Here is a 14,737-nt window from a genome sequence, read left to right as displayed (position 1 = left end):
AGTGAAATTTTTACAATATCATGTTAATAAATATTTGGACTACACTTCAATGTGCTATTAAATTAAGTTAAATTGACTTTCCAACGAATTCTTACTTTGAAATGGCATGTTTTGAGGATTACTTATATCCCCACATTTTTTTTGAAGTTTTTTAATTATCTACTTTATGCTGATCTGATATATTTGAAAAATTGGACTTTCGATGTGGACTTACTGATTAGATTGGAATTATGTCAGATCAGGGTACGACTTTTGGCGTCTTGTTGTGTTTAATAAGATATTACCGAAATTTAATTTTATTTGTTGACCATGTGAGGAAATCAAGCTATTTTTAATAGCAGTAAACATATTTTATAAAGCCATTTGTAAGGCTAAGGAATAGAGGACAATCTTTGGTGAGGAAATCAGCATAAAAATGTTCAGAAATCGTAAAAAGAATGTTGTCAAAGCCATTTTTCTCAATTTTACATTTTCTCTTCTTTTTCAAAGTACGTAACTTTTGTTGAAATATAAAATACGAATTACAAACTTCAAATTTGTAAATAAATTTAAAATTGATTGGTAATCCATGCAAATCGTAAAATATTTTTGATTAATTCATAAAGGTCACGTTGTAATGTTGACTCCGATATTAAATCATATATCCATTTATATTTTTTTGATTTATGTAGTATAGAATTTAAAATTGACAGAATAAAACTTAAACCCTAACTTTTATTTTGGTGAATGGCATTTTATAAGATAATTTCATTACAGCACATTCCCCCCTTCACCAAACTAAATGTGGGGAATTGATTTCACATAAATGTTTGATAGTGAAAGTTGTGCAGGCTAAATAATATTATTTATGCTTTGTATCTTGGCTGCCAACCATTAGAGGCTGGTGGCAAAGAAGGTTAAAATGTTTATCTTCAAGGTCAATGTCCAAAATTTAGTTCAACTAAATATACTACTTTGCATGTGTCATATATGATATCCAAATATTCAAAAGTATTGGAAAGCCTTCAATGATATTGATAATATTTAGCATTATTTATGCCCACCGCCTGATGTATGATATGAGTATGATTAGAAAGTTTCTCAAAGGTCAAGGTCAAAAATTTAATTCCATATTCAAATTGTAAAGTTTTTTCCATGTCAGACGTTTTTAATGCATGGGAAAGATAGGAATGATATTTGATCTTGTTGTTCCTTACCACCAGACAGTTTTCTATGAATAAGATAACGATCTTCCTTTTTTTAGTGACAATTTCTTTTATGCACATTCAGATGATTACAGAAGATTGTTCAATAGACTGTACTTAAAGTTAAATAAAGAGGTTTCATTAAAAGATCGTAATTCAAGATGAGAGCAAAATTTTCCTTTGGAACTTTGATCAATTTAATTAGCTTATACTTCTTAGATTTATAAACTAGATGTACATAATTTTAGAGGAATTGTCTACTTTTGATACCCCTGCATTCCCCTGTGCTCATTTTAACATGCCTTGGGTTCGCCATTAAGTTCCAAACAAGCCAATAAACTTTTAACAAAATTACTCAGCTTTAAGTTTCATTCTATAAGTTTTATTTTGAGTTACATCTCTGCAACTTTCCATACATGAAAGTCTGTATAGTGAGAATAATAATCTTGAACATGCAGTCCCTGGGACATTACAGTAATATTGCTTTTAGAAATAGTCATATGATATTTTAAAATGTTATGTGTGGATAAAAATATCTGCACAGTATTTAAATATCTTTTTGCAAGGTTGGGACCTATTAAAAAGAAGTAAGAAAAGAAAGTAGACTTCAGTCTGGGTTTGTGTGGCTTTCTTGTTATATTTTCATAAGTAGAACACAAGAAAATCTAAAGTATATTTAATATTAACAGGAGATTGATTTGGGTCTTTTGGCTTCAACCCTGTGATAATGATTTTGGAAACTATCCCATACTATCATGAGGTGTTCCAAATTAACTTTTAAAAGTTGTCTGGCATCCTGCCAAACCTATGTCAAGGCCACGTTACCTTAACATGGGTGTACAATCAGTTGCCCATTGATGTAAAAGTTCATCTTATGTAAATTGAGAAATGGAAATTTATATTTAGCCAAAAGTTGTTGTAACCTTTATACACTTGTTGTAGAAAAAATAAGTAAATATTGTGTTTCCAGTAAAATGTGACGAAAATTGTGTTTACAGTTAGCAATTAAGGTATTGACCCGCATGTTAATGTCCCGAGACTTTTACATATATCATTTCAATGTGTTCAATGAGGTTTGATAATTAAATTCCATCTTCCAATGTTCATTCCGTGTTCTACATTGAGGTCTTCACGCTTCATTAGACCACTATATTGACTTCCTTTAAGTGATATTTTTTTCATCGTTTCATGTTATTAATATACCTTAATTACAAGGATAAACACATTTTAAATGATATCACGACACTGTTAACGACAGTTCGGAACAGGTAAAGGGAAGGAAAAGATTACGATATTTCATGCTTTATTGGTTGTTGTCAGATTAATTTCGTCATAAACCGCAGAGAGTTGCATCCATTCATTTGCCGACTACAGCCATCAGGCTTATATTACCCAACCAACAGAAATCATGTCAATTGGGACTATTTTAGAAATGGAGCATGTTTAATGTATATAGTGTGTTCAAGCTTGTATTTTGAGGTGCACTTAATACTTTTTAATCCACTCCTATCTTAAATAATGCATGAAATATTTGCAGCAAAACTTTTAAGTAAACTACGGTCAATAAATCATTTGACTTACTCCAGTTTGCCTTAAATCTCTACTACAATCTTAACTGCTACTAGGAAATGAAATTCTTTCATTGAAAAATCTCTCCTAGTTATAAAATAGTTTATTTCATAGCAAAAGCTTCTGGTCACATATAAAATAATGTTGGTGAGAGAGATCTCGAAAAAAAAAATGCAAGAGTTTAATGGCTCTGAGGATTTTTTGGGGAAATTTTGTTGGTGACTTTTTATTTTATGTTTTTTGTCAAACCATTTTCAGCTCCCTAAAAATATATTTATTGTCCTGTTTTGTCAGTACCTCCAGTTTGACATATTGAAAGGAGGGAAGAGATGGGGGTGTTGAAAGTAATGCTCCACATAATATCCACTATTGAATGGGTACACCAAGTGCTAATCTATTTAGAGAATTTTTCCTCCCAACAATAATCAATAGCAGCTTGTTTCAAAGTGGAAAAGCTTTTGTGGAACGAAGCTTTTATCTATTATCAGATAATCTATGTATGGTAGATGTGTAAACAGAACAATATTTAAATATTTTTAAAACACAGGTTTTATTGATCAGTATTTAATTAAATTTGTACTGTAGTAGTTTTTGATTACTATCAATCTAAAATACAATACTGGGACACATTCTGTCAATATATATTATCTACATACTTAATGAGGGTCACCAAAGGGACAAGTTACAATGCCACCACCCTTGTAAGAAACTTCATCAATAAAAAACAATTGAAAAGTTAATTTATAAAGCCCATATTTGTAACAATTGTTTCAATGGTTCATTGGACATTGGCAAAAGTCCGAGAATATTTTGTTTTTGGTCCATAGAAAAGGTTCTAAATATTGACCAAATGACCAGTGAAAGATTGAATGATTAAAGTACATGTATGACTCTTCCTTCGGTCAATGAGATTTGATACTGTAATGTCTTATAATTGAAATGAAGAAATGATGCAATTTTCACAAATGACATTAATGCAAAAATTGGCTGCAAAGTTATGAATAATACACTATTCAAATCTGGTCTTAAGATATAATGTGAAAAGTGTTTCTTAGGCTTTAGTTTAGAAATTACAAATATATATTTAGGTTGTATTATATTTTAATGTTTCCTTTTCATATTTTGTATAAATCTTGCTGTTGCATTCTTCTGTATCATTACAATATGGATATTCACGGCAAAACATGAAAAAGAAATATTATTAATTATTTTCAATAAAGAAATCCTATAAAGTTTTAGCAATACTAAGGCATTTTAGTTATATTATTATTTTCCCTGAGGAATGGTTTCTTTTATAAAGTTTCAATCCATCTTCAAGAAGCATGAGTTAATATAAATTAAGTTGTAAAAGGCTTGTTGATGTTACTTCAAAAGTCAGGAAGAATTATCCCAAACAAAATGTATTACTCAATACCTATAACCTTGGACAAGGATTAACTCTTCATTTCCTGCAATACAGACATAATTTAGGGATTAGAGTTTTGTATTTTGTTTCCCTTTCAGAAATAAATGTATCTTGAAAAGTTATTGGATTTGTTGCCAGTTTGTTTCCTTTCTTGTGTGAAGTTTAGAAATTTCAATAATAGAAAAACATTGAATTAGAAGAAGGTTGTCTGTTGAAATTTCTTAGACATTGACTGATATGTGGTTGTTTATTAATATTTCTTTCTTCATGACAGAGTTGCATTTCTCTAAGTAGGGTATAGGTGAAGAACATGGGTTAGGGGTAGGTGGGTTCTTATACAAAAAAAACCTTGACACAGACCATGTTAGGTCAGAATTGAAACCAGTCTGCACGGTTAGCAACTAGTCCGATGCCCCAGACTAGTAAATATTAATTCGGACTGGTGAAAATTTTCAAAACTTTCTATAGTCATATAAGGACAAGTTTTGATATTTAATGGGTGGACTAATAGATGAAAAAGTTTTTGGTGCAGACTGCTAAAACATGTCACTGTCAACATATTAAGTTTTAAATTTAAGTATACTTTTCTAGCAATACTGCTGGTTTCAATGTTGATATTTAAGTTTTCATAGCTGATATATCTATTTTGTAATCATTACAGTGTATTTATTTTTTTCTTCAACAGCTGCAGAAATAGACAAACATTCCCAGATTAAACAACGACATTATGATGCAGAAGAGATTCGCCATTACATACAGAAAAAGAAAGCAGAACGAGTACAGAAACAAATAGAAGAAGAAAAACGTCAAAAGAAAGCTGACGAACTTCGGCGGAAACAATTAGAAGAATTGTATACAAAACAAAAACAAACAGCATCACATCCTAAAAAATTCAGGGACATAAAACATAAATCCAATAATGAGACATTTTCGCATCCAATGGCACTTTCGGACTTGCCCAGACATCATCCATTCCAACACGAGAGGAGTCGGCAAATGGTAAAATCATTATATAACATTTACAAGATACAGTAGCATTTGAACTAGGTTGATTTTTAACAAATATTTATATATATCATATGCATAAATAGTCCTAATGCTTCACACTCATGGCCAGTCCCTGAGGCAGATCCATAGAAAACCAAAAAATACTATTATCAACTATTTAAGTTGAGATTAACATTGAATTTGACTATTTTAAAAAGTCATAGCATCGTGGCACCAAATAGCCCTTCTCAAAGACATCCTGGCTTTGAGCTTTGCATTAACATACTTTCTTCATTTAAAAACCAGCTGTACGTACACATAGATTTGATTCAAAGCTTACACTATAAACCAGGGAGAAAGAAAAGAATAGTAGTATGTTACTGTGGATTCATTTTAATGCGTGGTATACCAATTTTTGTGGGTTTCGTGGGTCACAGCGAACCATGAATTTAAGAATTCAACGAAGAATAATTCCGAGAAATGTGTATGGAGTCGGATGTTTATTTCCGGTTATGTTATGCAGTTCTAGTATAGTGTTGACTAGCGATAAACATTGTAACATAACACATGTTTTTTTATTGAAAGAAGATACAAGTATTTTGATTAAATCTATAATAAATATATCGAATACCAGTGATAATTTACTTTTTAAAATTGATTAAAACTGTTCATGGAAAATAACTGCAAGTTGTTAATTACCCTGTCATAGTTACAATAATAAAAGTTTTCAATGAACACTTTAACCTAAAATGACCAAGCAAGGATTTTAACAATTCAAAACTTTTTCAATGAATTTCTTCTTTTTTGCTTTGTTTTATTATTGATCAAACCAAGGAGGTTATATGATCTCCTAAATCAAAAAGAAATCCATGAATTACGTATCTAATTTTTTGTTTTTGTAATCAGCGATCCACGAATTTACGTATACCACGAAACGTCTTTTTTTCTCTATCCACGAAAATTGATATCCACGAAAATAAATGAATCCACAGTATTTAAATAGGTAGTGAGACTAAAATGCTTCTCGAGTATATCCAATATAAAACTCAGCAATGATTTTAAATTGCTTTGTGATAGATAATGCAAATTCCATTTGTAATAACACGTTAACCTAGGTTGAAATCACCCTAACCTGGAATTTGTTTGACTTGAGAAATAGTCTCTAATTAAAATAACTTGTGATCTTTAAAAAGCCACAATACATGTAGTCATTTCTATAAGGCAGTTTGAAAGCTGAATTAAAGGAATATGTTTAACTGTTGAGAAAAAGTCCCTAATTAGAATAACTTCTGATATTGAAAAAGCCACAATACATGTAGTTATTTCTATATGGCAGTTTGAAAGCTGAATTAAAAGAATATGTTTAATTGTTGAGAAATAGTCGCAAATTAGAATAACTTCTGATATTGAAAAAGCGACAATACATGTAGTAATTTCTATAAGACAGTTTGAAAGCTGAATTATTAACTGCCATAAGATGTGTTAAAGCTTTACTTCTATAGCCTGTTTGTTTGCTGAATGTTAAGGATCATCATTGAATTTATTTGTTTGTTAAAAAAAATTTTCAAGAACCTGCAAAAAGTTCTTATTAAAATTTTTTTTGATTAAAAACCAGGTAAATGTTGTATAATCATCAGGAAAAATGGTTTAGCGAAGAAATTGTTTTTATTGAATTAACACACATATCAGCGTCTTAATACGCAGGAAGTTGGCATTGCGTTTCAAAAATAGCATAGTTATGTAAGACAATCCTTTTATGGCGTCATTGTACATTAAACTTCAGCTTATAAGCCTTATTGAATTTTTTTTTTTTATATGATTTTGCTTGTAATAAAATATTTCATATTGACATGATATGACAAAGAAAACTGATAAGTTTGTCATAAGAAGCACACAGAAAGAACTTTCTTACGTAACATCTAATTGGATGTAGTTAAAATATTTGATATAATTCTTGGAATCTGCAACTATTAAAATCTTTTCTACATCTGTCCTTTTATGGTAGAGATAGAATTGTCGTATTAAATTATCAACAACTTTTGAATATTGGAATTGGAATTATTTTTGTGGGTTAATTCTAGGGAAATGAATGGAGTAAATTACTTCAAAACAGGAAAGATGAATATGGAAATGGAAAAAAAACAACTGATATCTGATACAGGTTATGTTAACTCCAGGAGAAAAATATGGAGTAAATTACTATTAAACGGGGATGATGAATTGATGAAAAGTAAAATCTAAACAACAGATATCTGACTTTTTGTTATATGATTTATTTCAGATGACAAGTGATTCTGATAATTTGGCAGCTGACGAAGAGATGGAGATGAGCGATGGTAGTTCTACTCTTACGGGTGATTCTATGGACGAAGGAACTCCGTTAGATACTCCTAAAGGGTAAACTTATATCTTATTGTTTTATGTAAAAACAAATATAACAAAAAAACCAAACTCAAAGAATTCAAAACGGAAAGTCCATAATCAAATAGCAAAATAAAAAGCTAAAAAAACACATCAAACTCATATTCATGACTTGGTACAGGTATTTGCTTATGTAGAAAATGGTTTATTAAACCTGGTTTAATAGCTAGCTAAACCTCTCACTTGTAAGACAGTTGCATAAAATTCCAATTCAAGGTAAATGTTACCTCATGCACATGATTTTATAGAGCACTGTTTCATTTAAATGTAACCAAGAAATTCTGAAAATCAGCTATTTATAGAATTTCAAAGCATTGTCTTTAAAAAAAAAGAAGGACACATATAAACTCTTTCAAGAATGTTAGATTTCATCTTGCATTTTAAATTCCTAAAACTGTATGTGATATTTGAAGGAGTGGAGTAACAGTCTGTTCTGTTCTTGCTATTATAATTTGATTAATACCCTAAATAAATGGGGAGGGGGAACAACTTACCATAAGCATAAGTTATTTCCCTTGTACAAATAAAAAATGTTATGCCAATAATGATGCTTTGATTTTCTGTTTAGGTTTATATATGAGTGAATATTTTTTTGCATCTTTTTTAACATGTTGCATCTATACCACAACTCCTTATTTGTATATAGAAGACTTATTATATATATGAAATCTAAAAAAAAGAATAATTTAATGTCACACCTAAAAATTTGTACATGAAGAATATTTTTAGTCATATAGAAAGTTAACCATTCATTTCTTCGAACTGTGGTTAATTCTCTTATAAAAATAAAAATAAACAAATTAAATTTAAGGGCTGAATTCTTAAAGAAGGTTAATCAGTAAGTTATTTAATGTTTAATTTTAAAAACCAGACATTTTATGAAATATATGTTCAAATATTATATTTGTATATTTTATATAGGTTTGTTGACTTAATCTAATAAATGTATATTGACATCTAAAATGGAAAAAAATATAAAATATTGAAGTACATGGTTGTGGACTAGAAAACTTTATGATCTGCATTTGATAGATGAATTGGCATGAAAACATTCTGCATAAAAGAAATCATTCCTTTATTCATGTTTTGAAAACATAAATCTACCTTTTTGTCCAAATGATTAAAACTGTGTGACGCTTAGTCCACCCCCTACTGAAATGTATTGCTGCAGTGTTTTATTCTCTTTCTATTTGGATGTAAACAATTTGAAATAAATAGAAAGTGCCACATAATTCTATTATACATTATGATTGAATAAATAAACTTTTGATCACACAAACAATTAGTTCAATATTTTATTAAAATATAAATATTAAAATTCAAACTCGTTTTCTTCATGGTGTTAAATGATTTATGCAATATACTTGAGCATAAAAGCTCTTTGAAAAATTTGTTTACAGAATTTCTAAAAATGAATTCTATTGTCGGGGACTTGAAAAGCTGAACATCATATTGACTTTATTAAATCAGTTTGCCAATATAAATACACGAATAATTTTGCATTAAACTTAAATATCAAATACTGGGGAAGGTTGAATTTACCATTTTAATCACCTTTTTTTTTTAGAATTTCATAACGATTTTCAAATATAGTGAAAGTTAGGAGAACGTCGCCTATTATGCTTTAAGAATTTTAAATGTTTGTTTGTTATTTTGAATATCATTCAGACTTCAAAGGTACCAATGGCAATTTTTTTTTTTTCGGTTCATAAGAAAAGTTTTACCTGCGCATTAAAAAGTCATAAATATTCAAAGGTTACGACAAGAAAAGGGATCATTTCAAAAGGCCTTTTTTGCATTCTTCCATGGTTTTAGATTTTGAAATAGACTGCAAACTTTTTTTAAATGTATAGAGTTTGGGATTGATTATTAAAAAGAATAGTATTTAATATATGAACGAAGAATACTATGTCACATTTCTTTATTTATTTTCCAGACAAACAGACGACAAGTCAAAACCTAGTCAAACGAGCCAATGGAAAGCTAGTTTACAAAAAGAACATGAATTTCTCATGGAAAATAACAATTCTAAGACTGTTGGTGGATTTACATTTAATTTAGACAGTGTATTTAATAAATTCTCTCAGGCTGTAACTAATCAACAAAGTGAAAGTGAAAGTAGACCTTTATCAGGCAATTCTGGGTACATTGGAGGATCAGCTGTTTCAAACCCTCCCCGGCCTTCAGCAGAAGGCAGTGATAGGACAAGAGAACAAAGGTTACAAGCTATTAAGGAAACAGCAAAACATTTACAAGAAAAAATTCAAAATGAGGCTAGGAAGTTGAAAGGGGAAGTAGTTGATGATGGTAAGTTTTCACAGTTGCCTTTGAAATCAGAGGGTGATTGTTTTTTACCAATATCTTATCAATATTATTGTTATCAAATATACTGTAGTTGGACGACTGTCACTGCATATTACAGAAAAGTTCCAACAACTTGTAATTGCCCATTCAGTAGGATTAACACTAAAGTGTCTTTTTAAATGTAATTGATGTCTTGTTAGTATTAAACAGCTTAAAATGTAAACCTTTAAATGTGTTTTAAGTTTCCTTAGTATAATTTCATCTAGTTAAATATGGGAGTTGTCCCATAACTTGAAGTCGTAATATAGTCCTTCTGTTAGGTTGACATAAAATTTACAGCTATATCACTGTCATCAAGGTAAGATCATTTAGATGGGTGTTGAAAAAGATTCAGGAGACTTGTAAATAGGTCTTAAAATGGTTAATACCAGGCCTAAGATCTTGTACCTACATATGTTTAAATCCTTGATAGATGATTTGTAGCTATTGAGAAAGCATAACTTGTGAGGCTTACATAATTAACACCTTGCTCAGAAGTTACATAGACACCTGTCCTGTGACTGGATGAGGTTTAGGTTTAAGGTAGTTTACTGCAAAGTTGCGGTCTCACCAACTGGAAACTTTGAGCATAGAACATATTCTTTTTCTTTATAATGTTGTCAGAAAATGACTGTTACCTTTAATAGCAGAAATCTGAATATGCTCGATATACGGATGTCAAAGCTTTAGGCAGCTGACATACAGCTGTTAAGCTGATTTTAACATTGAAATTTCTTTTTGGAAAAGGAATTTAAGACTTTTTTGTGATATGAGCCTGTCACAAGTCAAGAGCCAGTTTCTTTGTGGTTGTCATTGGTTTAATTATGTCATACTTGTTCTGGGTTAATCGTTATGGCATATCAAGGCCTTGTTGCTTTCTACATAGTAAGGATTTTGCTCATTGTTAAAGGCTTTACAGTGACCTTAAGTGGCTTATATCCATGTCATTTGGACTCTATTGGATAGATGTCTTATTGGCAATCATGCCACATCTCCATATTTTAATATTATATTTTAGATAAATTAGTAGATAGCATAACCTAGATAACCTGTATTAAAGCAAAATTTGAATTTAAGTCCATATTTTTATCTAAAGTTAAAAGTTTATGTTTTTTCCCATAACCTGTATGTTTGTATTACCTGTAATGCAGAAAGTGCCTTTAATATGTCAGTTTTTTAAAGTGATTTATTGAGTGATTGTATCATAGAATTAATCTAAATGACCATGGAGTAACTGCATTTCAATATGATTAAAAGTTTAATTAGATGCAGAAATGTATTATTATCACGGAAAATGGTTCAAATATTGGTATTTTGTGGCAGTTCGTATAATAGAAATTGTCAATTTCTAGTTCAATGAACAAAAGAAAGGAGTCATTAGTTTTGAAAAAGAGTATTTTTAATTTGAGATTAAAAGATTAAGTTTCTGATCAAATATTTTTTGTTTGTATAAAAACATTGAACTGTATTCAGGATTTTTCTCAAGTTCAAGGTTATTTCAGTAATGGTTTACAAATAAACTTAACTGATTTATAACAATCCGATATAAAAATGAAAAAATATCCTATTTTAAAATGAGATTTTTTTTTAACTAGGTACAAATGCAGTAGGTCACAGTTATATTTTAAAAACTTTTTTTTTCTTATATTTTAGACATTTATTCTCCCCCTTCCTTTCTAGTTTTACTGATTTATGTTTGGTTTTTTTTTTAATTTGAATTAAAAAAAAAATGGATTGCTATGAAAAAATATAACTAAATTACAGATGTAAGCAGAGTTTTAAAAATTAATGTTTTTTTTCCATGATACTTTGTCAGACATGTCAGCATGGTCAGACTTATGGGAATACCATGCCTTGCAGGCAGAAAACTTTGCTCTGTTCTTAGAGTACAAAATTTGATCTGTTGATTTCTGATTCTGATAAGTTTTACAATGTCAATGGCAGTGCCAGACTATGTTATATTTATGATTAAGTTAATCCAAAATATATTTGGTCAAATGTTAATAGAAGTCTACTTTTCACACATTTAAAAAAAAAAAAAAAAAAGATATGTCTACAAGAAAATGTTTTGAAATGAACCAAACAGCCTTTTACTTCTTATCTTCTCAATAGTTTCAGGAAATCCCCAAGACGGTTGTCAAATATTATATAGTTACACATTTTTGTTTATGGGCCAGCTGAAGCACACCTTCAAGTGCAGGATTATCTTGCTGTGTTGAGGACCCAATGGTGGCCTTCCGCTTTTTTCTGCTCTTTAGTTGGGTTGTTGTCTCTTTGACACATTTCCTATTTCCATTCTCAATTTTATTTCACATGCTAAAATTATCCAAACATTTAAAGTATTTTTGCATCCATCTATAGATAATAAAGATAGGACTTATAGATAGTCTTAAAACTGTAACCAAATATCATCCAAACTTGCTTTTATTTTCTTAATTTAGAATTCAAAGTAAAGCAGATTTTAAGAGCTCAAGATCTAACATAGATTCTGTAATACCTTCATATCTCATTTCACATATAACATGATTTAATGAATCTAGTCTATAATATTATAGAATTTTACCAAAGTTATCTTATTACAGCGAGATGACCTTTGAAATTTTAAATAAAAAGTGTCAAAGTAAAAGTAAATAGTAAATAAAAATCTACTATTTTTAAAGAAAACTTTAATTACTCAACGAGTAATTTCATCCACTTTAAACTACAAAGAGTGTCCCATTCATATAAATTTTACTTTTCAAATTCTATACAGAACCTTTTTTTTGTTTGTCATAAAACTAATTAACTTTTTCACCTACTACCGTAGTTTTATATTATTGACGAAGTTTAACTTGACATTGTTTATAAATTTCAATTTTTCAAATTCAATACAGAAATTTTTTTTTTTGTTTGTCAATAAAACTAATTATTATTTTACACCTACTACGGTAGTTTTATATTATTGACGAAGTTTTGACATTGTTTATTTTCTATTGTAAAGTAAATTCCATTCACCAATTATAGATTTTGTTCCCCATGTATATGGTAGATCGTTTCAGTATTTATTTGTTCGTGTACCAAACAATGGGGTAAGTGAGTTTGTATTTTATTGATGGAACCTCCGTAGGTCCAAAAATGCTGATGTAGAAAAAATTGTTAGCTAATGAGAGGCCATCTTTTGAGGGTTATGGTGTCTATATTAAAAATATTAAAGTTCTGGAAAACAAAATTAAAATCTTCTTGTTTTTATTGATCTAAAATTTCAATTGATTTGACTTCTTAAAATTTACAGATTAATTTGTAGGGTGACATGTAATTGTCAAGTTAGAGAAATAGATTTTAAACCTTTTCTTTATAAAGTACATGTATCTCAAATGAAAAAGTGCTTGAATATTCAAAGAAAAGATTGTTAGAAAAGTTGAGTTACCTTAACATAAAGTTCATGAAGGGCTTGTGGATGAAAATAGCAGCGGTTCTGAACATCTTGATCAAGCATGCTATTATAAATATATGGGTTCTACAAATTAACACCCTTGAAAATGATGTGTACCACCTCAAAAATTGTAAATTTCCATCTTAAAAATGTGAGGTTTATGACATGACTAAGCATATTATAGAGAGTAGATAAATTTGCAAGTCAACTGGGTAAAGTGGTTCTGCTTCTCTTATAATACAAAGTGCAAAGTTCAGATTGGAGAAATTACATGAGAGAAATATAATCACACCTTGTGGTTTATCAAAATTTATCAAACTGGCTAGAACCAGTTTAAATGCATTCATATTGTTATCAATATGAAAATGACAAGATGTGGTATGTTAGCAATCATCCAACAGAGTTCAAATAAGTGGATATAATAGACATAAGAAGATGTGGTATGAGTGCCAATAAGAAAACTCTCCATCCAAGTCACAATTTGTAAAAGTAAACCAGTTTGAGCAATTTTAAGTCTGACAATGTACAGCCTTCAATAATGAGAAGAAAAAAAACAATGTCATATAGTCAGCGAAGAGTGGGATATTTTCAACCTGATGTTTTGTACTTACAGATAATAATAATGACTACCTTACACATTAACTGTTTGAATTTTATGATCTTGATCACAGGTTACTGTTAACCAATGCTGAAAAATGGACCTCAAATGATCGTAAACTATTAACGATTTTTCCATTGGTACCATATTTTAAGTTGTTGCTCATATTTAAAAGTGGACTGTGTCAAACATTTTGCTTTTAAATTTCTGAAGTGCTCCATTGTTTTTCCTGTGTATTGGTGTAGGGCAGGTCATTTCTCTTAAATATTTACTTTTATTAATGTAAAAAAAGATTAATGACCTTGGAAGCTTTTAAGATTATTTAAATTTAAGATTAATTTTCTATAAATTAAACACAAACATGTTGTTGAATACAAAAACACATCTTTAGCATCTGAGTCTTGTCGTCTTATAAGCATGATAGACCTTAACAAATCTACTGATCTCTTGTGTTTTAGCATTAATTCACTTTTTTCTTTTATCATAGAAAGGGCAAAGTTGAGTTACGTGGTGAAATTATTTTCTGAAGAAAGGAATAAATAATGGGAAATTGAAACGGAAATCATTTGAATATCTATGATAAACATGCAAAGTTACAATCACTCTGTCTTATGTTTACTGAAATTGTACATACATCATACAGTAAAATGTTGTTTTTTTTTAAAGGCAGACTATTCATCACTGTTGTTCATTGCAAAATCTTAGTTCATGAAAGGTTTTGGTTTGGACAGGTTTTACTGTATGACATAAAAAGAGGAAAAAAGTGCTTTTGAATCATTCTGTGTTGGGGTACTAATTTTCATGGATTCCACTGGTTC

The 14,737-nt window shown here is 29.6% G+C and overlaps 1 protein-coding gene across 4 annotated transcripts in view; it reads left to right on the top strand.

The window, feature by feature from the left end:
• The window catches only part of LOC139511947 (centrosome-associated protein 350-like), a 126,011-nt gene that overhangs the window by 81,642 nt on the left and 29,632 nt on the right, over nucleotides 1-14,737 (top strand). For all 4 annotated transcript variants that reach the window (XM_071299154.1, XM_071299155.1, XM_071299157.1 and 1 more), the window contains 3 exons: nucleotides 4,844-5,157; nucleotides 7,427-7,542; nucleotides 9,503-9,873. In XM_071299154.1, coding sequence (XP_071155255.1) covers nucleotides 4,844-5,157; nucleotides 7,427-7,542; nucleotides 9,503-9,873 — 801 coding nt within the window. The remainder of the gene's footprint in view (nucleotides 1-4,843; nucleotides 5,158-7,426; nucleotides 7,543-9,502; nucleotides 9,874-14,737) is intronic.

The sequence above is a fragment of the Mytilus edulis genome, chromosome 2, assembly GCF_963676685.1.
Source record: "Mytilus edulis chromosome 2, xbMytEdul2.2, whole genome shotgun sequence".
NCBI classification, from domain to species: Eukaryota; Metazoa; Mollusca; class Bivalvia; order Mytilida; family Mytilidae; genus Mytilus; species Mytilus edulis.
Note: the sequence above shows the minus strand (reverse complement) of the source record. Positions and strands in the feature narration are given on the sequence as shown.